Source organism: Acanthaster planci, linkage group LG20 (genome assembly GCF_054643075.1).
Source record: "Acanthaster planci isolate LZ-2023a linkage group LG20, COTS_SCS, whole genome shotgun sequence".
NCBI classification, from domain to species: domain Eukaryota; kingdom Metazoa; phylum Echinodermata; class Asteroidea; order Valvatida; family Acanthasteridae; genus Acanthaster; species Acanthaster planci.
Window position 1 is genome coordinate 9,654,648 of NC_141796.1, and position 27,919 is coordinate 9,682,566.

The following is a 27,919-nucleotide window of genomic DNA, read 5'->3' on the forward strand; positions in this document are numbered from 1 at the left end:
CTCGAACAATGAAAATCATCCCTTTACATAAATGGAACATTCACAAATTTATTTTCAAATGAAATTTGGGTAAAACAACCCTGTAAGGAAAAGTGAGACCAAAGGTATGACACCAAACAAGATAAAGGACAGTAATAGATTTTGCTGGTGGTTCGACAAAATGTAGCCAGCCGATGAAGGGGCTCTCAGGCCTTACCATGAGAATATTGAAATACGAATATTCAAGTTGTATCCATTTTCTACAGACCTGCAAATGCCGTTTCAACTTTCTTTTTCAGAGCTTTTGTGTGACTGAACTGAGGATTTTTGGCTCCATCTCTAGTGTGAATAGCTGATCAGGGAATAAATTATTTAAATTTAGACATATAGGCGCTACAAGCAAATTTACATTAAGTTATTCATGATTATAGGAAGGAGCAATTAATCAATTATTGGGCGGGGCGAGTATGAATGTATGATAAGGTCAAAGGTGAGGAAAAAGGTCTGGTTACCAACCAACTGTGACACGGTGTGATAAGGAGTGTTGCCAGTTACAAGACTTTTTCTAAAGTGAGAGTGTTCCCACAGATACAGCAGACGCAGTTGCAACGACTGATTTCACCAAGAAGCCACCGTTTATTTGTCTAGATGTAAGACTTAATCTGTCTGGGTGAGTTTAATTCACAATGAGGTGTTATTCTGTTAATGTTAAATTATTATTGTGTCGATAAAGTTAGAGAGTTGGGCGGATATGTGGGACAAAACTAGTGACATTATATGGGATCAGGTCAACTCGGACCCAAACCAACTCGGACCCATTCCAACTCGGACCCATGCCAACTCGGACCCACGACCAACTCGGACCCACGCCAACTCGGACCCAATACTAACTCGGACCCACGACCATCTCGGACCCACAACCAACTCGGACCCACGCCAACTCGGACCCACTCCGTTTCGGACCCACCTCGAGTCAACTCGGACCCATTGAGTCTTATGGTTGCATCACACCAAATACGCGCCCGTAGACCGGAAATTCAAGATTATGGACAGATCGGTTACTTTTCGTTTCAATTTTATGAACTTTTTTATTCGCCTTTTCCCGAAGATACCCCCAATAGTAGTAAAACTATGCGCTCATATGAATGTAGCCGCCTGCCTCTATCCAAAATAGGCCCTCATTGTGGGGCTCTTTGTGAAAGAAATACTCTGAACCGGAATTTATCAATCCCAAATTCGGGATTTGTATAAATAATTCTATGACCCCTCGTGATTATGGCACGTCTTATTGTAGAAAATAGGAAACCGTGGGATCACAAAATATTAATAATGAGCTCGCGAGCAGACATACGATGCTTCAAAACCGTCTCCAAGTTTAAGCCAATAGGAAATATTCCACATTTTTATTTTAAAATGATTTGATTTGTCAGTGTTGTTCGAAATTACCAACCTATTTGCGTTATTTGGACAGTCAGTTAAGGCCTGTATGGATGAATTCCTCCATCTGCCTAAATCTTGCCGGTATTGGGGTGGGGGCGATGGGGCAAGGTGGAGGTGTAAGACTTGCCAGGCAAAAAAAATTGAAAAGTGAGGTGGGGGATAACACCATTAGACACTGTAAAAGGTCAATGTTCATGACATTGATGTATATCTGCAGTATCTGTTGTACGTATGCAGCATCTCTTATGTACATCAGAAGGGCCTATCTGTGGCTTTTTATTGCAACAAAAACTTTGGGGGCTGTTTGGTGAAAGTTCATTCGATTTCTGCTGGTGATCTGGATCTGGAAAACGGAGAAATTCTGGGAAACCTGTGCCACTGTCTCCCTGCATAACGTGAGAGGACGTTACAGCTTGGCAGCATGCAGTGCAAAAGTGTCATTTACCAAATGCTAAAATGTAAAAAAGGACAAAATAAAAATTTTCAACAAGTTAATCACGCTCCTGGGGTTGGGTCCGAGTTGACTCAGGGCGGGTCCGAGTTGATCGTGGGTCCGAGTTAGTATTGGGTCCGAGTTGGTTATGGATCCGACTTGGTCGTGGGTCCGGGTTAGTATTGGGGCCGAGTTGACATGGGTCCGAGTTGGTCGTGGGTCCGAGTTGGCATGGATCCGAGTTGGCATGGGTCCGAGTTGGTTTGGGTCCGAGTTGACTCGAAACCCATTATATGAGTGATAGGTCCTGGGCTACCAATCCATGCCTACCGCCATGACCGCGAGCCGTGTCTAGTCTCTTGATAATCTTGTTGAACATTTTGAATGGACCTGAAAGATCGGGGACCATCGTCCCTAGCTCATGTGTAGTCTCTGCAAAAAATGTCGCTTGTTCAACTTGAGGCAAGTTCGATCAAGGACCACTAGTTAAAGTAGTGGTTGATTTATGACTAGTCCCACTAGTGTGGCACGGACTCTCACTCCCGATCCATCCTTAGCCACACATCCGCATGCGCAATTTCGTGTCGGCGTACTGAACATTTCGGCGCACCCACTTATCGTGGGCGCAATTTCTTTTGCACACGAATATGATTCTTGACCTTTCCGCTTTCTAAAAACCATTTATTGAATGATTTCACTCACGTTATTGAGGCATTTTCCAGTCTTTTTGCTTTTATCCATTCAATCTAACGAGCTCACTTTCACAGTCACCATCGAGACGATGAGGGGTCAAGTGACGTAATGTTCAACAACCTTATTTTAAAGATGGTGACTGTGAAAGTGAGCTCGTTAGATTGAATGGATAAAAGCAAAAAGACTGGAAAATACGTGAATAACGTGAGTGAAATTATTCAATAAATAGTTTTTAGAAAGTGGAAAAGTCAAGAATCATGTTCGTGTGCAAAAGCAATTGCGCCCACAATGATCAGTGGGTGCACCGAAAATGTTCAGTACGCCGACACGAAATTGCGCATGCGGATGTGTGGCTAAGGATGGATGGGGAGTGATCGTCCGTGCCACACTAGTGGGGCTAATTCATGACATGCATGTGTAGTGTACTTAGGGCATGCATGTGCAGTGACGATGAAGTGGGAACAACCCTAGTCAACCGTTGTCAGGTTGTAACCCTATTAATTATGTTAGGCCGAATGCCGAAGGGGAGAAACGGTGGCTGCAGGAAGGGCATAGTTAACCATACATGTAGTTTGACTATCTCTGATCGAATGTTCATTACACGTACCGGTAGTCGATGATGGTTGGACTAGCTGACTAGTCTAGATAATTATTCGCGACCAGCCTACCGAGGTTGGCCGTGTCATTGGTTGCCTTAAACCATTTTTAAAAGCACAGTGCAGAGAGAACCAGTTATAAGAAAATTGTCAGAAAAACAGTATGTCTCTAGTAAATGACCATTTTCACTGTAATTTTTTGCTCTTTCTCTGGTCACCTTGTCTCCCCTTTGACCTAACAACCTGACAACGGTTGACTAGGTTGACGATCGTCACAAAGTTGATCAATCAGAGCAATTTGTATTGAAGTTTTTGGCCGATAAAGCGATCAATGTCATCTGCAAATAATCGTGATCTACATTCATAAAACAGCTCAAAAATTACATCATCATTGCACAATCGAGTGATGTATGCACAGTCTAGCGTCATGCAAGTTTTTTGTCACGTTGGTGAAGTATTAAAAATGGCTGAAGTATTTTGAACGTGTTTTTTTATTGGGAATACCCAAAAAATATCGCCAGTAACTCAGGGAAAGCCAATGTTACAGCAAGAGACTAGAAAACTGCCAGAAAATAAAAATGCTGGAAAGTAGGAAATGCCATAAAGCACTGGAATTATTGAAAGTGATGAAATATTGGGATTGTGTACATGCATTTCTGGACCCACATTTTAATTTTGCAAAGCTGGTCAGCCCCTTAAAAAAACCCCCAAAAACAAAGGCAACGCTCTCCTTATTGCGCCGACCCTATTTTGTGGAAATTTTGAGTGTAAATTCTGAGAACATGTGACTTTCTTACTGATAAACCAGCCATGTAAATTTGAATCCACCATGTGTCATGCGTTAAAACACTCACAGTTTCTCATCGTAAATTCCATCAAACCATTCAATCATTGATAACATCAACCCTTCTGTCATTGACCGTGATGTCATAGTCATCTACTAAGGTGAATCCAAAAGTTAAAATGTACCGGTACATGTAGGTCTCCCTTTTATGATAGGACGGGGTCCCCAAACACACAATCCCTGAAAATTAATATAGAGATTACCTGAAAATTAACAACATCAACAAATCATCAACAAAGTCAGTGATATTGGCCCAATAAAATGTCAGGAAAGGGCAAACTTTTGTTTTCTGATTGAACATTTTTAATCAGCTCTGTGGCAAATCTCCCCATGTCACGAGCCTTCAACGCAATTTACCGTCGGTCAGAAGTCCTTCTTTTGAGACCAGTTGCGGATCGCTGGGTCAACAGTGACAAAGTAATGCTTTTATTTGATGAGCTTGTGATCTTGATTTGTGACTGGATGGTGCCTGGTGGTCTCAGGATGGACTTGATGCCGAGCTTGGTCTTCCATTAACTGTATAAGAGCTATACTGATATGCACCTGTACATGCCCAAAACTTGCCGACCAATGGACCCAAGGGTCTCTACCCAAAGAGCAGTCGATACTTTCTTGGATCATACCATCTGCCCATACGGATGAATGGATTAAGCCTGATACATGTATATGGACATGATGGATGATCCCCATACGTTCTAAATTACAGGAAATATTCTGACTGAATGCCGATCGCCTTTTCCTCTGGCCTTGTTGAGTTGCTTTGCTTGGCAATCGTGTACTGCATTATGACCTATTAGTCACAATATTATTTCCTGCGACGGTTGCCTACTGTACTGTGCTGCTGTGTACATGTACGTACATGTATGCGTGTACTGGCCTATCTTTATGTGGTGCAACAGACACGATGACATAGTGGAAGTGAGCTCACGTACGAAAAACAGCTTGGTGGTGATTCTTCAAAGAACCGGACCATCAGACTCGGGGAAGGAGTTACTTTCCTAGTACTTCCCTGTAGCAATATTGTTTTCCTGTTTGCTCGTGGCCATGTAAAGTACAGAGCTACATGTACTGCATAATGTAGGTATGACTTGCCCATTTTGCTGTGGGTAATGGAAACTACTTAGCAGTTTGTACATACATGTACATGTATGTACATGTACATACAGTACATTTATATGCACATGTACATGTACGTGTATACACCACGGAAGTTATGCTCATTTTTCTATGAACGAATGGCCTCTGTCTGCCCAGACAAAAGTAGGCCAACACTCTAAAATTTCGAGAGGGTATTTCCAGTAATAATCCCATCATCAATTTAAATTTCTTTCTAGACCCATGGTACAATTTCTTCAAAGGTTGTTCATAATTACGTCGTAGCATTTGCAATCTACATCCCTGTTTGCGAGCTTGTACAACTTCAATTTCTTCAGTCTCTTATGAATCTAGACTTATTTAAGTTATTTTACTAAGGTCATTCAAGTATGATCTGGTCCTTTTGCTTAAAAATGTTGCCCCCAAATATCAGAGTGTTAAATAGTTTATGATATTTATTCCAACAAAATGTTGATGAATGAAATTTATTTGTTTGCACTGTAAACTCGTGAGGCAACATTTAGAAAAAAATCCAAAGTGCACAGCCTATTGACAAATGCTGTTTGTTTTGTTTGTTTTAAAAATTAACTAAAAGGTTCTTCGTTTATTTTGATTAATTACTAGCATGCTTGTGAACCATGCAGTCTGAGTGATTTGATGAACTCTGTTCCCCCGCCCCCTGGAGGTATTTGATCAAATCTGTGAACCGGAAAGAGGTGGAATTCTGCCCTCGGTTTGAAAGAGGAGTGTAGAGATACAGTGTACGGTACTTGGGTCAGGGTCTAAAGACGGTCAGAAGGCCTGCCGTAATGGTCAACCTTGAGTCTCCCGTGTCTACGCTGAACTGCATCGGTCGATGCTATAAATGGACATTGTATGCCTTCAATGTGCTCTTCATGGTAAGCAAGCCTCGATCGTAAGCGTTTTTTTTACTAGCCTGCAGGAAATATGAGTTTGTACTGTGATGAAACTGCTCAGATCAGATTTTGCATTTCCCGTTTCCACTCTGCAAACTTCTAATCTCAAAAAGACACCCAGCAAAGCTTAGAATTTTAGCTACAATTTCAAGCTTCAGTGCTCAAAAGCAGTGGCAGGCAACCCCAGTGTGTTTGTGTTTGATTACAGATTACCAGTTATTCTTTGGTGAAGGGATTTAAACTGATAAGCTGGGAAAGGTGTTGAAATGTCAACAACGAAAAGAGAGTGGAAATCTGGCATCTCTCTCTCTCTCTCATGCTTGTTGAGTTTTCCTTCCTGTGGACTGTCAGTAAAACAGGGACAGGCTAAACAGTTCATGCAGGTTTGGGGATGTCAGCTGCACTTTCTGAGTTTGGACAGTAGTAGGGGCCAATATTTTTTTAAGACATTGCTGGCAGGGGCTTTAGAAGGACTGGTTTTTGTACCGTCCCTATGCTCTGCTGACAAGGAGTACGTGTAGGGTACCTCGAGTGCCAAACTCAAAACAGTGCTGTCCTGCATGCATTGATGAAAGCATTTTCTAAGAAAAGATAAACGACTGCCTTCTTTCCCTTCCAATGAAGACAAGTATTTACGTAGGTCTTGTTTCTGTTGTCGTAACTTGTAGTAATATGAGAGAAACCAAATTGAGGCTGAGTATCCATTGCAGGTTGCTTTCAAATGTGACTCTTAAAGATAACAGCTTTGTTGAACCACCAGCCTCTCGAGTTTGTCGACGAAAGATAAACTGTGCAACCTTGTAAAACATCCAAAACGGCAGTGCTTTTCCCGGAGTTCAAACCCCCTAACTCGGAACCCCTCAAGTGGAATGGGAACAACTTGATGCACTTTTGTGTCTCCTTCCTTGTTTTTTTTTCCTTCTTCAGTTCAGTGGCATAGCAGCCATGGGTGTCGGGGTCTGGGGCATTGTGGACAACACCAGCCAACGCATTGTGGTGTTGACCAACTCTGAGATGTACGTCAATGCCTCCTTCTGCCTCATCGCTGCGGGATCAGCGGCCGTCTTTGTCTCCATCTTGGGCTGCTGTGCGGTGCGCCTCGAGAGCAAATGCCTCATCTTTGCGGTAAATCTGGATTGAAGAATTTCATTTTCGTTTTTGCACTTTTGGTCCCAGCTGCCTGGTGTTGTGCATCAAACGTGTCTGTAGCACTGCTTAAAGAAATCATTAAATTGGCCACGGTGAGTTACCAATGAAACTCATGTATAATATACATGTATACTTCCTGCACCTGGTTCCCTGCTGATGCCCAATGAACATGCCCTCATTCAATCAATTGTAGTTGCACAGTGTTATGCACTGAACTGAGGTGTTATAATAACCGTGTGGGTGTGTGCGTCATGTCAGTATTTCGCCAAATGAACATTTTTAGCAAACTGCTGACTGTAACTTTCCAAAAAACGTTGGAAATGGCCTTCTTTCAATGTTTTCCTCCACAATACTGCTTACCAGAAAGATTAATTGTGCTGCGATTTCAATTCCATAACGCTCTTTAAACCGAGTAGGCTTTTCAAAAGTAAGTTACTTTTCTTGACAGCTCCAAACGAAGGACTGTATGTGTACATGTAACCCCTAATGTAAGCCTTGTGAGTAGAAGGTCTGCCCGGATCTTAACGATAACCACGTTAACGATCACGATAACACCAACAAACATCATTTGAGTTCTCCTTTCAATGGAAAGCCTTTTTGTTATGATATTGTTAGTTCGTAATTCTTTTATCTTCCAGTTTGCTGCATTGATGATGCTGATATTTGTTACCGAGTTTGCTGGCGGAGTTTTATCCTTGGCATATTACACACAGGTCAGTGCGGATCCTCGTGAAATCGATCTCCAGATGTTAAACACTAACCCTTCCAGACGCAGCACAGAGCATCGGGTGTTGGATCTTGTCACATTGGGCAGGCACGCCACTTTGACAAATGATGCAAACTGATGTGACTGGCAGGGTGTCTTGCCAAAGTACCCTGGAGGGTTAGGGCAAGGAGGCGAATTTAGTTGAGCATATGCCCACCAACGCAAAGCACAAAGCACAGCAAAGAGGAGCCAATCACGTCGGAAGTGTTTCCTCCATGGTCATGAATGTCATTCTCAGGAATATCGGAGCACATGCGCACTTCAAACTGCATGTAATTATTGTTTGTTAGGCAGCGTATTTGCATTACTTAATCACTCTTGGAAATCAAAGAATCTGTTCTAAATTGAATGTCAGAAGAACGGTGGACAGCAAATTGATTGAGTGACCCGTAAGTGTTCATTCCAGACGTTACTGACATGTTGGAGTTATTTCCTTTCCAGGTTATAACGCTTGCCAACATGGAGATGAGAGAGGCTCTTGTCGAGAGGTATGGACAGGGGACTCACTTTGAGACCACCGATGCCTTTAACTACGTGCAGCTGATGGTAAGTGAGTGGCCATCCTAGGACCCAGTTAACCACTTTGTTACCGCCGATGCCTATAACTTGGCATAGAAACTGAGCAATTTGAAGTGATGTTTATTGGCTGCGTGCGTGCACTGTAGATGTCGCTGTGTGGTCTCCTCATGGGTCGAGTTCATGCTGTCTGTTCTTGACACGGGTTTCTTGTTCTCGCGCTCAAACAGCGGGAACACGACTTAAGAACACTGTTCTCGGAACAGGATCACACACCACCTCCTCGTCAGGGTTTTACAGGAACACACGGAAAAACTCGTGAGATTTTGATTTTTGAACAGCCACAAAAAGTGGAGAGGTGGCTTCCAAAGCCATAGGCAATGTAGACAAAGGGAAGTTTTGCAACATCAACAGTAATTATTTTCCCAAACACAGAAATGAATGTACCTGTTTATATAGAAAAGAATTCAACCCATCCAAAACTTAACTCTCGAGTTTGTTTGTTTCTTCCCGGCGTTCGAACGGCCGACCCAAACTGTTCGTGAACATACGGGAACAAGCCGCCTGAACTCAGCCATGGGCACAGGGGTAGGACAACGCCCCTCGTGAACTAGTGGACTATTTTGGATTTCTAGCCTCACTTTCATTTTTTTTTGAACAAGTGGCGTAAAAATTTTGTAGATATAATTAAAACTATTTGCCAGTGTAAACTGTCATTAGTTTGTAATGAAGCTTTATTTCATTGCTTTCATTATTTACTCACGGATTCCGAAAATGATACGATAAGTTTGCTCTCAAATCAATATGGCCGACTCGTAAATGAATTCTATTGACTGTAGCCAGGTGTAACATACAGGTCTATTTCAGTCTCCACTGTAAAGCTCTGCTGGTCACAAAAGTGGAAGCAGTAGCCAATCGCGTGGCACCCCTCAAGTTATTTTCAGTTCTGTTCATCTGAACTCCCAGTTTGACTGCTGCGGCTTTGAAGGGACTGATATCGAGGCCGCCCAGCTGTACCAGATTTCCAAGTGGTTCGAGAACAACCTGATTCTGGTTCCACCGTCCTGCTGCACACGCGACGAAGACGGGGAGCCAGTCAACCTGCAGGCATGTCAGAACATGTTCAACACCCACCTGTCGTACATCAACAACATCGTAAGTTTCCGTAACGGAAACCCTGCCTTGAGGTGTATTAATTCGCGGCAGCAGCATTGGGAGCAGAGATTTGCTGCAGAAGCATGTGATCATGTTGAATTCATAGCCTGTCTTTGTTTTGTCCTTGTCTTTGATGGGCAGCTCCTAAGCAGGCTGTCATGTTTTATTCATGATCCTGGCTAATTCATGACTCTCACTGCTGTGTCCCTGCAGGCATGCTCTCATGTATAATTCATGAGTCATGATTAATTTATGGCCTGATTTAATCTGTCCCATACAAGAGCAGCATTTTTTTGGTGGGCAGCTCTTAAGCAGGCTGTCATGTTTTATTCATGATCCTGTCTAATTCATGACTCTCACTGCTGTGTCTCTGCAGGCGTGCTCTCATGTATAATTAATGATCATGTTTAATTCATCTCCTGTTGTTTTGTTCCTGCAGGGGTGCAGGGATGCAGTCGCCGAAGAGGGTGGCAGATTTGCTGTGGTCATCGCGGGCACAGGCATCGGGGTGTCCATGTTGCAGGTAAGCCTGTGGGTGCACTGAAGAACCTTTGTCGTCCGCGACAGTTCTCAGGAATGTTGGAAAAGCGTTCACGCAAAGAATGGGTGTCCACGTGACCAGAGACCCTCTGTTCATTTTTGCAGATCATCGGGATGATCTTGGCATTCTGTCTGTACCGGCGACTGTGATCAGGCGGAGAAACGGCCCCAAGGAGAAGACCGCCAACAGTTGGCGTAATTGAGCAAGGGCGTAAAGCTCTCTTAGGAGAAACCCGAAAGTGAAATTTCCACTGGCTTAGACATATCATCATCCGAAAAGCGAGCAAGAAAGTTGGCATGGCATGTCCGCAGATGTGCTGCAAGTTATTGTAAGTTGTGCCGAAGTTTTAACCCTAACACTCCTCAGTCTTCCAACAGGTGAAGGATTGAGGAGGGTTAGGGTTACGGTACATGTATGTGGATCAGACCAGAGTAATCAGTCAGATCTGTCCGTCATTTGAAACGAGATGAATTCACCAGTGCAAATTTCCTGACATTTCTCCACAAATTTCCTGACATTTCTCCGCAAATTTCCTGACATTTCTCCGCAAATTTCCTGACATTTCTCTGCAAATTTCCTGACATTTCTCCGCATTTTCCTTGTTGCGGGAAATTTCCCAGAATCGAGTCCCCGGTTTGTCCCCCTTTATTTTTCACATTGTTGTAGTCGAGCCCATCACAAAGTCTTTCACAAGACCCAGTCATAAGTGATAATGTCGACAGTGGAAAAGGAAAGCTTTTGTCAATGTTGCTTTGAGCAGCTTGTGAATTGGCTTAGGACTGAACGACTTGTGATGGACTCTGTGATGGACCCAACTACAACGCTGTTTTTTTTTTTCAAATTGGAATTTGGATGAAATCCAAATGAAATTGGAATGTCGTTCGGTATGTTCTTGTAGCCTCACACGGGCAAACTTTGCATGGTTTGGATTGCTAGATACCAGATTGCTTCTGTAATGTTACAGTACCGTATTTTGCACCGTTTAAGCATCTATGCAAAAAGCACATGGGGGGGGCGCGTCTTGACTTTGTCCCTGTTTGTCTGCAGTTCAATGAGTTTAGTCCCCTGAACAAACAGACCTTTGGGCACAACGCCGCTCCATTGTTGTGCAGTACAGAGAGACTAAAATTGTGTACCGTTAGGTCCGAGGTTTGCAATATTTCTTTCACCCAGTTCTAATGGTAAAACCTTCAGGGCTTGATTATGTAGCACGAGATGTAGCGGGACACTGGGGCAAAGCAAGATTCGGAAACAGGCCGGAGCATTCATTTTGCCCGCCAAAAAGACTGCAGTGTTTTTTCACTGGAGCCCCGTCTGTCCAAAGCCATTGTATTCTGTCAGTGTTTTCTCTGAATTGTGCCAACACGCGCCAAAGTTCCCCTCCAATTTAATGCTGCTGGAGAGGTGCATATCACTGCTACGTGCAGTCCAACCATAAACACCAGAGCGCTGACTTGTGTACAAAGTGATGCCTGCAGGGCACATCCGTGTTTGTGCCCAAACCTGTGGAAAACTCGAAATCTTTTACGGCTTTTTCCATGTGTCTACGTCTGTATTCTGGAAAAACTAACATACAATCAGCAAATGAGCGTTTCATTTTGCTCTGCGTAAACAATGCAAATGTGTGCGCGTATGCGCTGCAGATAATTTTGCCGTGACTTTTCAAATCGGATTTTAGCAGCACCCGATGCGCGTTGCATTTACAGTACATTACTCGATATGGATTCTGATTTTGAATGTTCCACAAGCATGCACATGGATTCGAAATGTCTACGCCCAGGACGGGGTCAAATTTTCTCCGCACGGAGAATGAGAAATTTGTGCTCCAGTAATTTGATATAGCTCAGTGAGCCCGACTGACTCCACCGAGTGCTTTCCGATACGAAGTGCAAACTACCGTAGCCAATTGTATCTATTTTGACCAGCTTGCCGTTGCATGTGTTGACTAGTACCTAAAATCTTGCATGCTGTTCCCGACTTAGCTGTTGAGCCTTGTCCCTTTTTTTTTTTTACACATGTGCACAGCCACTGTCAGGGTTCTGTCTGTTGTTGGCGTCCATTTTATGAACAACCGTTTTCACCAAAAAATGCTCCAACCATGTACTTAAGTCACACATGAATCACTTTATGTCAGCTTTTGAGGATGGAAAGTGTTTTACCTGTACGCTTGGCCAAAACCAAGTTTGCAAGGAGTTATACATGTACCACATTGCCCCTTCATTCCTGGCAGTCTTTCAAACCAAAAAAATGTAGCTGTGATTGTGGCTGTGCACAGTGCAAAAGCAGACTTGCGTAAATAGTGATAAGAAATATTTTTAGTCCTTAAAATTGGGCCATTCTTGTGTAAATTTGGATGAACTGCATTGTACAAAGTTTGCGCATCTTTTTTTTTTAGGCATGTACTTACATGTAAGTAATGCTTGTTTTGGAGATCTAGATCACCTGTCCATATTGATTTTGTGAAGAGATTTGAATTTTTTTAATTTAAGTGATTTTAAAGGAGAAAACCTGAATGTGTGAAAGTTTTTTAAAAATATTCAGGAGCTTGTTTGAAAGCTCATTTTTACAGTTGGTTTCCATCATTTTGAAGCTACATGTACACTGCAATGCATTCCAGGCAGGCTTAGCCTTGTCAAGACATTGTACAATATACAGCAATAAAATAGCAAATAATGTTTGTGACAGGATCCAGCAAAATGAGTCTTAAAGATCAGCCCCATTGCTTTTATGCGAAAAGGTTATTTAACGAAAAGGGAATTGGTCATTATTACTCATATAGTGACTAACATGGCTTCTCTTTGCATTTGTAAAAAAAATCATAATTTTGGGAGTTTGATTCTGCTCCGAGTAAAAAAAATGCGTTGATGGAGGCGGCAAACGAAACTAGCGATTTAATGAGACGGTTCTTGTTCCGCCAGAGTTTCTTGACCATGCGGCCATAATAGGCTGTGTTTCCTCGCGGCTCATTTTCGGTGAATGACCGCGGTCATCTGCCAGAACTTCGAGACCTTACTCTGCTTTAAATTGGGATGATTCAACTCTATCATACCGGGTACAATCCGGTGCTACATCACCTTGACTTGCCTGATCAACATTGTTGATGTAAAATCAGTTCCCAAGTTGCTCTCAGTGTCCGACCCCATTTAACTCACAGTTAGTTTGAGCATGCCCAGCACTCATGCACGCAAGCGCTTTTGCCTCGAAGTGATGAAACAGTTGTATAATTGCCGAGTAGTTTGACGTCAGCTAAAACAATTCTATTGGATGTTCCAGAGACCGTTGTTTTCACTTTGTCTGGTATCAAGAATAACCCATGCTTATGACGTCAGTAGCAACCTTTGCTCCTTTTTTTTTTTACATAATACAAGTGGATTGTTTTAAATATGACTAAATTTCATAATTAGGGAAATGGTGAATTGCCAATGTGACTGATCTTTAAGGCCATATGTTTGGTCACTCTGTTCTAATTTGCATCAGAAAGAGCAAATGGAGTTCTTTGTTTTGATGCGCTGGTAGCAGGTTTGGCCTTTGCTATGAGCTGCTTTTTTTTGGCCAAAGTCGCACCTGTGCCCGCTCTGGACGATACATGTTGTCAGAAAGGGAGGTCATGTGGAATGCCGAGCGAGACGTGCGTATTATGCTCAGGACACGTGAAACATGTGTTCTACACTTTCATGACTTTAAATGTGCGACCTCAGTGCCACCAGCTACTTCATTAATTATTCATGTGAAAAGGTATAAATATTTCTGATATCTCGTGTACGTGTGTGAAGCACGTTGTGCTATGTGACTTCTTTTTCCAACTTCTGCCGACACCGCTGTTGATTTGTATTTCTAACAGGTTTAGAGTCAAAAGAGGCTGGTACCCAGGGGCTGAGTTCATGATAATTACATGCACACTGCATGTAAGTGTTGGGTCTTCAGGGTATATGACAAGTTTGGTCTTCAGGGTATTGTACATGATAGATTTTTGTATTTTTGGATCAAGGATATTTGCAGAACCTGTTGTCAGTAGCCTCGTTGGAATACCGGTAACTGAAATGATAGTTGGTACACTTCAGCGTGTATCATATATTCCATTTGGTAATTTGTTAATGTATTCAGATTTTTTATTCGGCATAATTTTCTGTGAAGAGAAAATACTGTCACCGTTGACAGTCTCGTTAATATTCAAAATTTTGTACGATGCTAAAACACTTCTGCAAGATCATCCTGATGGAGAGCAGTGATGATCATGATGGAAATTTTGTGATGTCATAAATCTTGCTTACAGTGGGTTGAATTTCATCCCTCACACCCTTCTGTGATTGCGTCGTACATATAGGTTTAGGTGAGCATGTGCAATATGTGTGGAAATAAATGAATGATCTCGGGGTACTTGAGGTGCCTTACTGGGTCAAAAGGTCACACCGAAATTGAAATTGTACCATGAATTTGAACTCTGGAAACCAACAGATCTTACTTGATTTGATTCAAAGATATTTTTAACTTTTGTTAACTTCCCTTGCTCAACTATGGTAAGCTGCCACATTTTGCTTTGCATTGTGGGATACTTCTCCATGTAACCGGCTTGGCAGGGTAGTTACCTAGAGGGGAAGGTCTGAAAAAGCACAGAGAGTCACCCAAGTGTCAAATCAAACACAATCACGCTTGCAGGGAAGGTAATCAAATGCGCTGAATATGACCACCTATTAATACGAAATATGACCCCCAAAAGAGTTGTTTATGATGAGATTCCCTGAAAGTGGAATTTACATATTTTTAATGAGAAAAACCGTGTATAGACAATTATTTGTATAAAATGTTGGAGTGAATGCTACTAGTGTTGAAGCAATAAAGGAAGAGAAAAGTATGGTGTTAAATACTGGTGCTAATAATTGACTGTGTGAGAGACTAATGCTCAGGGACAAAGGTGGCATCTAGCATCTGGTGTATGCAAATGTTTCAATGTTTAGACTTCATTCAAGGCTCAAGTTCAAAGTGAATTATTACTCTCGTTCCAGAAGAGCCACATACCTGCTTGATATGACAATTCAGCCAAAAATAATGGAACCACGGTAATTTTGGTACAAAAATGATTTTATTGTTTGCTTTGCTCTTGCTAACTTGCTGTCTGAACATGATCGTACGAAAATGCCTGAAATTATGTTTACATGCATTGTTTAGAATAAACAAGATAATGATTTTAAAAAATCAGTGACATGGGTAAGTTCTGAATACAAACTATAAGGAAGCCGTTAAACAGAAGGGGAACAGGTGTGAAAATATCATCAATTGCCTCTTTCAAACTTACCAAATTTGCTATATTTTCGTAACTATTTACCCCACAATGAAATCTCCTCATAGACATGCACTGCACCTTCCGGGGACAATTCCAAGATGGCTGCCCCCACAGAACGTCATTTCCTCATCAAATCATCCACCTCACTTACCGCTACTCAACTGGTATTTACAGAATAAGAACTGAGTTGCATAATATACATTTCTTAATAATTAGTACAAAGTACAAAATACAAGAGCTATTGCAGGCAAGCACAAGTCGACAAGATTCAACACCGAGAAGAGTAAGAACGTATAACAAAATGCCGGATATGGAGCCCTGAAAAATCATCGCCTTAAGAAGTACTGAAGAATCAAAATGGCTGCCAGATTTGAATAGAAAGAGTTTGTACGTGTGCTCGCCTCATTGCTGGTATAAACATTTTGCAGCTTAAGCATTGCCTCTTAATCTGCAGGCGATGAAACGACAGACCTAGCCAGACAGATTCTCTTGACATGTACATGTACACCTGCCTATGCTTCGACACATCATGTCACGCCTTACTGAAAATAGGAAAGCACACATGTAAACAAGGCGTGACGCCAATCTGTTACAGGTCAGTCACAATAATCACATTTGGATGAGTCCTTGCACATCCTAGACATCTGAGAAATGCAACTACAATGCGGCCAAGGCATATATCTTTCGGACCTGCACTCAAGTGACTAAAGCTTCCAAACCTCGAAAAGAACGGCGTGCGTATACCAAGTAGTCCAAAATTACTGCAATGATTGCACGTACATGTATGTACATAGTGCTTTCCCTTGTACCGAAGATCTCACTTTGTTCACTGTTTTTTTGGAGGGGGTTTAACCTGTGCCCTTATATCCAAGTTTGTGACAGTGGTTTTGTCCTCGCCTTCCACCACTGACCTGGTTCGAATCCCGCCCAGGACAAAATGTGGATTGGGTTTCCAGTCCATGCCTGATGCGCTGGGTCTCCCCGGATCATTCCAGGCTTTCCTCCAGCTTCTAAACGGCCTAAATTTCTTTGTGTTCTCTCTCTAGTTATCCTTCAAACTTCCAGTTGCAGTGCACTTCTCAGGAATTCCTGGTTTCACAACTAGAATCCACACTACATAAACTATCTATATAGGCAAGTTCGAGCGCCGACTATCATTGACTATAGTTGGAGTAACGTCGCCTGAATGCTGGATGGTTTGGACTTTCTGGTCCACCATTTGGTACCAGGCTCCAGGGCATGGACGCGCCACTGGTTATCAAAAGCCGATTTCATTTATCATTACTGAGGGGAACCATTTCACGACCATTTAGTCTTCGAGAATTGTAGCCAACGGTGCAATGTAACGATGAAATTTAAAAAAATAGCCCGGCTAGGGTTGTTGGAGTGTAACCGAATTACGCATGGGCACTGTTAAAAAACAACTCACCACCGGTCGTACTATAGTTTGCACCTGAACATACCCAACAATGCAATTCTAAAAAATAGCCCGGCTAGGGTTGTTGGAGTGTAACCGAATTACGCATGCGCACTGTTAAAAAACAACTCACCACCGGTCGTACTATAGTTTGCACCTGAACATACCCAACAATGCAGTTCTACCCATCCAAGCCATCTTTGAAGGAGGATGATCTGTTAGTACTGGTAAGGAGTATACTAAAGGGCATAAGTATTATAAAATTTATCATTTCAATGCCAAGAATAAAATAATGGCTGAAAAACATGAATAAATAGAGATACAAAATTTATATAAACCAAGGTTGCATGGCAGTTAAAAATCACGCTTAAAATGTCTTCTAAAAATCTGGCCTGCAACTTTTCCCGGATCAGCTGATTTCCTTGTTTTTCACTTCACACTCATGCCATAAAAATTGAAAAACACCCGTACAGAGACTCGTAAAGATTGGAATTATTTCCTCCTTTTTTTGTCCAAGTCCAAGTTGCATGCCTGAAAAGGCGAACCTACACGTGTGCATGCCACCTACAATTTGGCACTCTGACATGCCTTCTACACTCGACCCATGAAAACAGTAGAAATAAGAATACAGATTGCCTGCAGAGACCTAGCTTGTGAGATTCTCTAAAGGCCGCCACAAGAGGGCGTCGAACGTCTCCTACACCACTACCACAAATCCTATGACGACGTAACCACTATTAAAATTAAAAGTGCAGGACGCAAGTTCAATCAACATAAGGGAAGTTAGATGAACTGGATAGCACCAAACTGAAAACAAAACTGCACCCACTCGTTAAAAAGAAAAAATGTTCCTCGGTCCTTTTTGAAAGGTATGAGTAATTAGCAAAAAAATCTCCGAAACGGTTACTTAAATCGGCTAAGCTAATGTTCAACACTCGGCTCACACTTTTGGCCATCCATCCATGCACAATTTTTTTTTCTTGTACATACTGGGATGAAATGTACTTAGAAGTTAAAAAAACAAGCTTACAAAAGTTGCAAGAACATTTATACAGGTTTAGACTGCAGCAGGTATGTACTTTTTACACACATGTCCGTCTGAATACTGTAACAATTACAACACCCTAGAAGAAGACTGGTTGCAAGACTCAGATTTTTTTTCCCCGTGTTTTTGGTTCCCTGTTGCTAAAACCTTATTTGAGATTTGAAACCTTTGTTTAGGAGAAACAAGCGCGATTACCAAACACGAATGCTGCCATGTCCATGACTCGTCCTCCTGTGCACACTGGTTTTGTGGCTTAATTCAAGCCTACGTCTTACAACACCGCACGAATACAAATTCTACATTCACATATCTCCAAACACTCTTCACCGTGAAAACTTTACAATGCCAATATGCTTACCAAAACAATGGACTGGCCAATACAACCCAATGTCTACCTTCATTTCCCCCAAACTGACTGCAAGTTTACGCCAACAATATCCAAATCTTCTAGCATTTCTGCAGAAGACAGGTCAAGTGTCCGGGAGTGAGAACAAGAAATGTGACTGACTATTGTCGCTGACCCACCCCTGAAGATTCATTCTCGTTTCGTTGCAGGTTAATACGGCTCTTGTTCTTCATATCTCAGATGACAATACAGACACATGGAGAAGACCAGCCCAAATATCTGTCCGAAAAATAAACAAGGAAATGCAGAAAACCAGTGAATGAGACCCAATACCTTGAGCCCTTTTTCCAAATCTCCAAGTCACATCACCCTCTTGGTCTCATCTTGAGATGGGAGATTTTTAGACATTCATCGTTGAAACAAAAATGAAACTACTATTTTAAAAAAGACTAGTAGTAAAGTTATATGCCCAGCAAATAATCAGCAGAGAACCAGCCATACATAATGCACATCGAATGTTATTTTAGTTGGTAACCTGCTTGGACTAAGCAAATTTTTTCAATATTGGACACAAATTTCTGCTAAGGAGCTCTGTGAAATGAACCCTGGAAATAATCGGCACAGTACCAGTCACACAAACGGTACATGTACATCAAATATTATGTTGGTAATTTGTTTTGACTTAGTGAATCTTTCCAGTGCTTAACACAAATCTGCCCTGAGCAGTTCTGTGAACTGAGCCCCACGAAGGTGGTCAGTGGAAGGCTCGATCATCCTCCAAATCGGGCAACATGAAATGCAATCCTACCTGCACGCCTGCGATCGCCATGCACACCGCACCGATGATAGCAAGGTGTCCACTGAAGTAGTTGGTCAGCCCATCCACGCAACCCTGTGGAATCAAGAAACAATAGAATCCACTCATCAACTAATCAAGATGTTATCAACTCATGTACACTGCACCATTAATGGCCACGTGTCCGCCGAAAGATGGTCAGCCCATCCACGCAGCCCTGTGGAATCAACAAAATCAGCAGAAGCCACACGTCAACTAATCAACAAAACCCATCAACCCACACACACTGCACCAATGATGTCCACTAAAAACCTGCAGACCTACCAAATGGTAGATGTTGGAAGGATGGTCCCGGACGGCACAGTAGCTGCTCTCCGTTTTGCAGCAGCTGTCTGGCGAGCTCAGGTTACCAGCTTTCCCTTTTACTTTCCACAGGCTTTGCTGGTAGTCTGCATAGCCAGACGCACCACAGCAGTAAAACTGTACATGGCAAAAGCGGTACATGTAGTGGTTGACATTTGTGCAATAAAATGATGAACGGATATCGACATGCACAATGGAACTGAAGCCGTCTGTCAACAGCAAGTGTCTCTGATAGGTTCCCGTTAGGCTTTCCCTTCCGTGCCCTTGTGGAAACTAACAGCAACTCCCTCTTATCCTTCCTTCAAGTAAAACATCCGAGACTGAAATTTCTTCATTTTCTTGACAGATACCAAAACCCTTTTTTCCAGCGAAAGAATTGGTCGTGTTTCGCATCACTTTGATTAAACAAACAATAATATTTATGATGCTAAAGGCAAAACGGCCTGGATAGAAATGTGCACAGCACCACCTCACTTTTGGCCTGCTAAGATTACCGTGAGTGCCATTTAAAACTAACAGGGATGCCAGTTCTCAGTACATTCTGACGGCGCTTAATTTTGCAGTTCTTCCGTTCAATTGCAGTACCTTTATAAAAAAAGAAACAAGATTTCAATGGGAACAGGACTTAAAAATGACGTGACCCCTGTATGTTCAGCAAGTCCCCGCGATCCATTTTGGACACGGCGTTTACCTTTCTCTGTAGGTTGTCAACACCCTTGGAGTAATCCTCTTGGTCAGGCATGCCGTAGTTGGCCACCAGCGTGCTGTTGAGGCACCGCTCCAGCTCCATGTTAACCTGCGTACCGGTTAACGAAGAGTTAGAAAGAACCAGAAAATACGTCTCCTCCGGCTCCAAGCTTCCCCTCCCTTCAGAATGGGCTGGGTCTTGTTCAAACATAGCAACAGTTAAACCGAGGGAAACACTTACCCGATCTCTGTAGATGTAAGTATAGATGCCGACCAGAAGCTCCCCTAGGCACAGCAGTAGCAGAAGTGTAAAGTACTGAGGGGTTAAACAAACGAAGAAAGTGTACATACAGGGGCACCAGATGGGTACCCTTGCTGATAACTCAACGATTTAAAAGATCCATGTGGCAAGGAGGGGAGTAAAGTTTGCCATGGTATACAGTTTTGGAACTTTTGAAAAGGTTGGTTCTTGTTTGTTGGAAGTCCAATGTCAGGGTGAATTTGTGGTGAAAAGGTAAATTACACGCAGTGGTGTTAATTTGAATGATTCTAGCGTATCTCAACTTGGCACATTTTTCTCCAGATGTTAAGTGACATCAAATGCACTCTATATTCTGCAGTCATATGATATGTATTGAATACGAACAGGCCCTGAAGTTCCCAAGCTTAGAGAAGCATAACGTTCTTTTTTCTTCAGGTGTGGTTATGTCTGCCACTGACTTACAATCAGCAGGCAGCATTTCTGCTCTTGTTGGGCACCGAAGCAGCCCAGCGCTGCGATGATGATTACAATCCCGCCCACGATGATCAGCACCCAGGTGGCAATGGTGTAGAGATCGTCGCAGAGCAGACTGGCATAGTCCCACTTCTTGAGTAGGGTCCAGAGCCCAATGCCCGTCACTCCGGCGCCCCCTAGCTGCGAGATGCCACAGGGACAATTGGGATTAGATTACTTGAATCGGCAGAAGACAAGGAGGGCACCGGCTCGTTTTGGAAGCCGTGAACAAGTGTGCCCTCACTGGTGACCAAGAGAGAGGCAGGCAGGACACCAGGCTTATTGGCAGTGCAAAGCTCACGTGCGTGTCTTAAAAGCCCACAGGTACGTGTGGGCAAGCCAGAGCACCCTATTGGTTGGAAAGGTAAGGGTATTCCAACACGCATGTACCGCCTGCCCAAGAAATTTGTGTTCACGAGATTAGTCAATATTCTGCCTTGTGTCTTTGAGAATGTTCTGCTCGGGACAAACTTTCGACTTTTGTAATACCGCACGTTTCTTATCAAAGCTAGCGGATTTGCTCCTTACTGTTTTAATTTTAACATCCCCCCTGATTCCTTTTTAGTAAGTGGCGGATTTTGGCCGCGGACGGACTGCCTCACCAGGAGAAAAAAGTTGAAGATGAACAAGATGTACTTGAGCAGTGAGATACCACAGCAGGGCTCTTTATCGTATGGCGATCCCATGGCGACGACCTCAGCTGACCTGAAGCTAGGTGGATGCCTTCATGCACTGGTTCAAGTCTCCCTGCAGGGAACATTCCAAGATAGCCCAGGCATTTAAAGGTCTTGCAAAGCCACGCATCCACAATTCTGGCCATGTTTTCTTTCGCACTGCATGTGTGAAACGGAAAACTGAATCTCCAATAAATTCACCTGCTCAACTGGTGCTAGAGGTTTTCGAATGCTCTCCTTCAAAGGCTGGAAACCTCACAAGAGAGAGTCTGCTTGGATTGGCACCAATACATGTGCACTTCTAATCACTGATCATTCTCCAGCAGAACAACGCAATGAAACTCATTCTTCCAAGAAATGCTTCAAGTTCACTGCACTTTGAATATTCCCAGCTATCCTAATGAGCAACTTCAGAATTGTGCACTGGTTAATAATGACATATCACATAGCTACATGTACAAGTTTGTGGACCAAGACAAAGTAAAAAATGAGCTCGATACAAAACAACTCCCCCAAAAATGGAAGCACAATTCCCATGTGCAACACAATGATGCATACACTAAATATTTGCATCTTGAAGTGTAAGCATGTCACTCTACCAAAACAAGCAAACCACAATGTATACAAACACGTAAAATTCTACACTGTAACACTTTCATGTACCCTACATGCGCAGAGTGTAATTAATGTAAAGGAAGGGACTCCCTTTCTGTTTATATTGAGAGTAACCGGTGACCAGGATCATGAGACACATCCTGCATCTCATAAACAAATGTAAAGTGTTTCTAAAAATATTTGAAATTAATTGTACAGTGCATGCGTGCCCATGTACACAGACGGACAGATATGCTTGAGGCATATTCACAAGTAAATTGGTGAATCACGTGCGGTATCGTATCTTGTACATGTACGATTGCTTGGAGCAGTTTCGAGTCACCAGTGCTACGTAAACCTTGCATTATACGTCCTATCATCCCGAGCGTGAAATGTGAAGGCACCGCGGCAGAATGCTCCACCTTGTCCTTGCCTTCCAGGAATGTGACCTGCGAGATTTCAAGATGTCCAAACCATTTTACGTGAACATGCATGCAATCCAGCCGGCCGTGATGCCTGCAGTGCACATGTCAGCCTGCGCACGCTGCACTAGGATTGTGTCCACCTCCACGAATGCCAGTTTATGTTAATATTACCAGAAATTAGTCATGGGGTGTGGAGTTCGGGGAAAGGCTGAAACCTGAAATTGTGGAAAAGCTGAAAGGGTTGAACGGGGGGTCAGCGATTTGCTTCACAAGAAGAGTTCCTGCTTGGGCTGGGCCCCTTTGTTGCATTTTCTGTGGCTACATATTTCTGTACAATTCATATCACCACGCAGGTTTCAATTCTTGTTTTTATTTCCTTATTTACTTTCAATTTCACCGTCCTAAGTTTCCATTTTGCCTTCATCCCTCGTTCCACCGGTCAAGAAAACTCTCATTACATCCTGAATTATTGCTCTGACAGATCTGAAACAAAAACATGTGACCACAGTACATGTACGTTGTACATGTACATGTACCTTAAAAATGAACATGACTCACATCGACAGAATCCTATTCTACATGTACCAGTGCCAAGGGCAGGCAAAATCAAATCAATTCTCATCAGGCCGGTTTTAAAAAAGATCTCATTAGCTGTTAAATTCGAAGATAGCTTCAATGTAAAAATGTACAGATTCTTTAACCAGAACAATCGGATGATTTCTCTAAATCTCAAGGTTTCGATTAGTCCATACTGATGGGCAGCTACAGCAGGATCAAGGCGGATAGTTGCTTCCAGTAGTCCGACTAAAGAACAATCCACATGTTCATGTATGATCACGACATTCCTCGGCCAATGGTCCCTTTCCCATGACACAGTGGGAGGCAACTGCAAACAGCGTGTACCCATTCATCATGCACACTCGTCAATGTCTTTGCAGGCCCATCTACGTGTCTGGTAGATTTCCTCTGACAAATTATGTCAAGTGCTTCATCAACATTCTTGCCCCGGGGTCATTCGTCATTGTACATTTGTGGCAGTGGTCCTGCAGCAGAGAGCTTAAACATGCCGAGGAGAGGGGAGGAATATGGGACAAATCCCCCAAGCAAAAAGCCAATTATGTACATGTATCATTGAATGGGGGACATATTCAGAACTACATAGTGTACTTGTAGGTTGCAAGACTTTGACACCGTAAGTGTTCAGGTGATGCCTATCGGTTGAGTGTAACTTTAAAAAGTAAACACTACGGAAAAAAAGGTTTAAATTTTAAGGCATATGATTTTTGTTTTACATGTACATTGTAGGCCTAAATAGATTTAACGATGTTGTCATAAATTCTGTATCGTTGTAAACATTCTGTTAAACCAAATTCCTTATCCATTAAGGCTACCGCTTGAAAAATGTCTTTTTTTTTCATGAATTATTGGTTGAACAAGTGAGACCAATTTTGCAAGCCAAAATGGTCATCAGGGCAATGTGATGCACGCACGGCAAATCTTTCACAGCGCATGTAAGAGCTGTTCACAGCATGAAGCCGGAATATTATAAGAATTCAAATGTACACGGTATTTCTCATTATGACACTAAGCTCCTTAACTTTGCTGAGTTGCAAACGGACAGAAAAATGTGGCTCACACATGCAGGAAAACACGGACATTTCTTATTCCTGTAATGCATACAAACAGAAGAGCGCACGAGAATTTACAAAGTGAAAGTGTGTAGTTGGAATACCATAAGTCACTTACAGCAGAGACTGTACAATGTGCCAGACAAATACCATTAAGATGACTGTGGTGAGTGACACCCGTGAAAGTCATTTCAATAATTTAAACAAAACATCCCGCGCATTGAATTTTGTTCAACCCTAGACTTGTTCAAGTCCCAACCACATAGGACCACATACACTATGAAAAAGTCTAAACCTTGGTGCATTTTTCTGTCTTATGACCAACCGTGTAGTGAGCAGGGTCAAAGGTTGGTGTTTGTCAAGGGAATGCTGATTGATAGGCAAAATTATCAAAAAAGTTTCAGTTCCACACAGTTCCTACTTCTGGAGAAAACAGTAAAAAACTGACACGGTATTTTCCACAAAAACAGACCACTTTTGGAGATTCAAATTTTTTGAACATACACTGTACTGTTATTGATTTCTAATCGACTGGACATTGCAGACGAAATAATTTCACAGGGTGCTTACTACTATTACCATCTTTAAAACCAGTTATGCTTTCGGATACAAATCACACAATGTTTTTCCAGGGGGATTACCAAAGTATCACTCTGCCTTTAAGAGAAAATCCTGGACGAAAACATTTGCTGCTCAAAGCCTCCGTTGTGCATCATGCATGGTATCGATACATGTCTCCCATACTGTGGGACAGGACTGTTAGACTAGGACAAGTCTAGGCTGCCCCTCGACATGGCCACATTCCAACCTTTTCACGCAATTTATCTTTAGACATTAGACTTGTTTTAGTCGATCAGTGCTACAAATCTTCATGTTCCTGAACTAAGCTTTAGACAAGATTTAAAAAATTTTTGTCAAGTAGGGCCCTGGTAGGACCCAATTCTACTGATGCCATCTACTCCAAAAAGTAAACAAAAATATGCTGAAATTTAAATTAAATTTAATAATTCAGTAAAAAAAATGAAGATGGAAAGGGAAGGAAAAATGGGTCTGTTGACTGAGTAATTTACCGACATCAATATCCACCCAGAAGTTTTGACGGCCCGAGTTTTTGTGCTTTGTTCAGAGGTCAATGCCCATTTTTGAACACAAAACAAAACCGAGCAATTGGATTTGACTTTAAATCGTCTATCATCCGAATTTCTATATGGATGTCACTTTGAAAGAACAACACACAAGTACATACATGTATACTGTATGTCACAGTTTATGAAGGCACAGATTGAAGTCAGCACAATCTTCCAAACGAAAAGGCAACTTTGTGACAACACTGTGACAGCAAGCCAACATTTCACAAATGTCACATTAGGTTCATATCGGCATTTAGAAGAAATGACCTGTAACCCTGACCCCTTAGGGTGTACATTATCACACTGAAATTGGAGAATTTGGGAATTTGTTAAGAGAAGCTTTACTGGTAAATCAATGAGTGAGCTGCCATTGATCACGAGGGTACAGGTTGAAGGGGTGGATTGGTCTATACCGGCAACAGACCAAGAAAGTAGGCCCCGCACCCCACCATTGCACATGGTACATGTACCGTAACCCTCCCCCCAAAAAAATACGGACCCCTTGTTCAACCCCTCCAAGCTCGAAAGGATTAGCGATGATAAGGTATTTCGACTATCCTGCATACTCCGTCATTGTCCGAGCTGCACTAACTGTCTTGCCAGCAGGTCTAACCTTTGTGAATAAAAATAGTCGCCAAGTCCCTAACTTCACCTGAAACCCTGCCAGACTTCACAACAGGCGGTGAAAACAGGGACCTAGTGACTTACATTACCACACACAGTCAAGGATGTGGGATGAGTTCAATATGGACATCACTGGACAGTTTCAGTATGTATTAGATTTGGACTACGAGACTAGTCTGAAAGCTGAGGGTAAGAGATCCATAGATGGACATCACTTATTTTCCCTTGAAGTGGTTTATGTAAGCCATCAGAAAGACATACCATGCACAGGTGCAGGCGCCGTGGCAGGCACGTACATGTACACCTGGTGCGCCTGCGCCTAAGCATTACCGTAAACTGCGCAGGCGTATCGCTTGCTCAAATGGCGCCCATGGTAATTACACCTTTTGGGCAGAGTTATCCATTTTGCGCCTTCAGCGCTTTTCGATCTTTGGTTCTGACTGGTCGATCCATGGCAACAAACAGTGTGATATATGAAGTGTATTGCTCGGTTCAAATCAAACCCTGTGAAATGTGCTATTCTAACTCAATGCACTGGGCCATTTTTACGCTAAAGGCGAAACTCACAACTGCGAAAGTTACATCAAATTCAAAGGTGGTGCGCATAGGCCCCTTATGTTTACTGCGCATCAAGTTTGCTTGTTTATCATGGTAACACTCATGGAACACAGAATGATGTGTGTCTGTGTCCTGTGTACGAGGCAAATGTAGTGCATCTGTGTCCCATATTCTGTGTTCCACTCTAGTATTACTCGCGCGATAACATGGAGCTAAACTTTTTTATAGCTCCATGGTGATGACTATACTTTCATTATCAACTCAGAAAGTCAGAAAGGACATGAAGGAGCAAGGCCTACCGGTAAAATAAATTTACGCAAGGTTCAACATGTTCAAGATTGTGCCCAACATACCTATCATAATGTTCCAGTCGGATTTTTGGACACTTCTTTCTTGTTGTGCTTGACGATTTATGAAAGCAGTCTTAGGCCTAAAATAAATCTAAGACAAAATTTAAGTAATTAATGCGGGGCACAATCAATAGTCGAAAGAGGGCGCCCTTCTTCCAATCACTCTTCGTATATAAAATGTGTACCGGACGAACAGCATGCAGTTCGCTGATGGCCTGAGCTGTCGGTTCGTTCGGCGGCGAGTTGTAATTATGCTGACATATCCCGCTTGTTACCAACATTCCCCTTTCTCTATCCAAGAAAAACGTATTCCACATTCGTACTTACCGCTTATAAGACAACAAACGACAAAGGCTGCTAAAACGACGATTGTGTCTGTCCTGCTCGCGATCGTCCACAGTCACCTTCCGAAGAAGAGGGGGCACTTTGTGGTTATATGCAAATTTATACACAAGAACCGATGACGACACTTTCGCGGCACTAGAAATATTTTAGTTGGTTTCTTCGAAAACTGCAGTGGTTAAACAGACGGAAACGAAAGAATGGTACTTCAATTTTTTATGCATAAGATCTTCGTATAAATTTTGTTCTCAATAAGAGTGTTTGTTTCTGCATATCTCATTTTTTTAAAAAGGGGTTTGAATGCCGGGGCTGTTTTAGAGCCAATATTTTTGAGAGGGGCCAGACACCTTCGTACGCGTGATGCTACCTTTTAACCTTGGCCACTGTGAATCCATTATTTTTTAACTTTTTAAAATATTTCTTTATTTTGTATTTTTTGGGGGGCAGGGCGAAAGCTACTCGAGACCCCCTAGAACTGCACCTGGTTGAATATAAGTTTACTGCTGCTTCATTAGAAATGTTGTTTGTTTTTATTGACATATTTGTATCTTTTCCCTCTATGGCTGGATATCCACCCCGAGTTGAAGGGCACCCCCAAGAGGCAAAAGAAAGAGAGATGGCAGTAAATTTTCCAAGCGGGTTCTTATCTTGCACGTATTCTGCACGTACGCAGAGACCATACATTAAGGAATAAATTCGTTATGCATACTCAGTGTAAGGAATTGGTTGTGCCAAAAACTGAACACGCCCTCTTCTGCTC

General features: G+C 42.5%; 2 protein-coding genes across 4 annotated transcripts; one reads left to right on the forward strand and one right to left on the reverse strand.

The window, feature by feature from the left end:
- The first annotated feature begins 510 nt into the window (after nucleotides 1–510).
- Nucleotides 511–17,006, forward strand: LOC110975013 (tetraspanin-1-like). Of its 2 annotated transcripts, none has more exons than XM_022227065.2 (8): nucleotides 511–649; nucleotides 5,705–5,979; nucleotides 6,925–7,122; nucleotides 7,785–7,859; nucleotides 8,354–8,458; nucleotides 9,395–9,583; nucleotides 10,023–10,106; nucleotides 10,229–17,006. In XM_022227065.2, the coding sequence occupies exons 2-8, from the start codon at nucleotides 5,890–5,892 to the stop codon at nucleotides 10,271–10,273; spliced, it is 786 nt and encodes a 261-aa protein (XP_022082757.2). In that variant the 5' UTR covers nucleotides 511–649; nucleotides 5,705–5,889; the 3' UTR covers nucleotides 10,274–17,006. The 2 variants fall into 2 exon arrangements, with proteins under 2 accessions (XP_022082757.2, XP_086986567.1); XM_087130441.1 differs by having other exon boundaries at nucleotides 531–649; nucleotides 5,766–5,979.
- LOC110975014 (CD151 antigen-like) lies at nucleotides 15,186–27,253 on the reverse strand. Of its 2 annotated transcripts, XM_022227068.2 has the most exons (9): nucleotides 27,145–27,240; nucleotides 26,821–26,908; nucleotides 21,437–21,581; nucleotides 20,784–20,975; nucleotides 20,301–20,375; nucleotides 20,064–20,168; nucleotides 19,334–19,489; nucleotides 19,022–19,105; nucleotides 15,186–18,492 (listed from the first exon to the last, which is right to left on the reverse strand). In XM_022227068.2, the coding sequence occupies exons 3-9, from the start codon at nucleotides 21,518–21,520 to the stop codon at nucleotides 18,424–18,426; spliced, it is 765 nt and encodes a 254-aa protein (XP_022082760.1). In that variant the 5' UTR covers nucleotides 21,521–21,581; nucleotides 26,821–26,908; nucleotides 27,145–27,240; the 3' UTR covers nucleotides 15,186–18,423. The 2 variants fall into 2 exon arrangements, with proteins under 2 accessions (XP_022082760.1, XP_022082759.1); XM_022227067.2 differs by lacking the exon at nucleotides 26,821–26,908 and having other exon boundaries at nucleotides 27,145–27,253.
- Nucleotides 27,254–27,919: the final 666 nt, after the last annotated feature.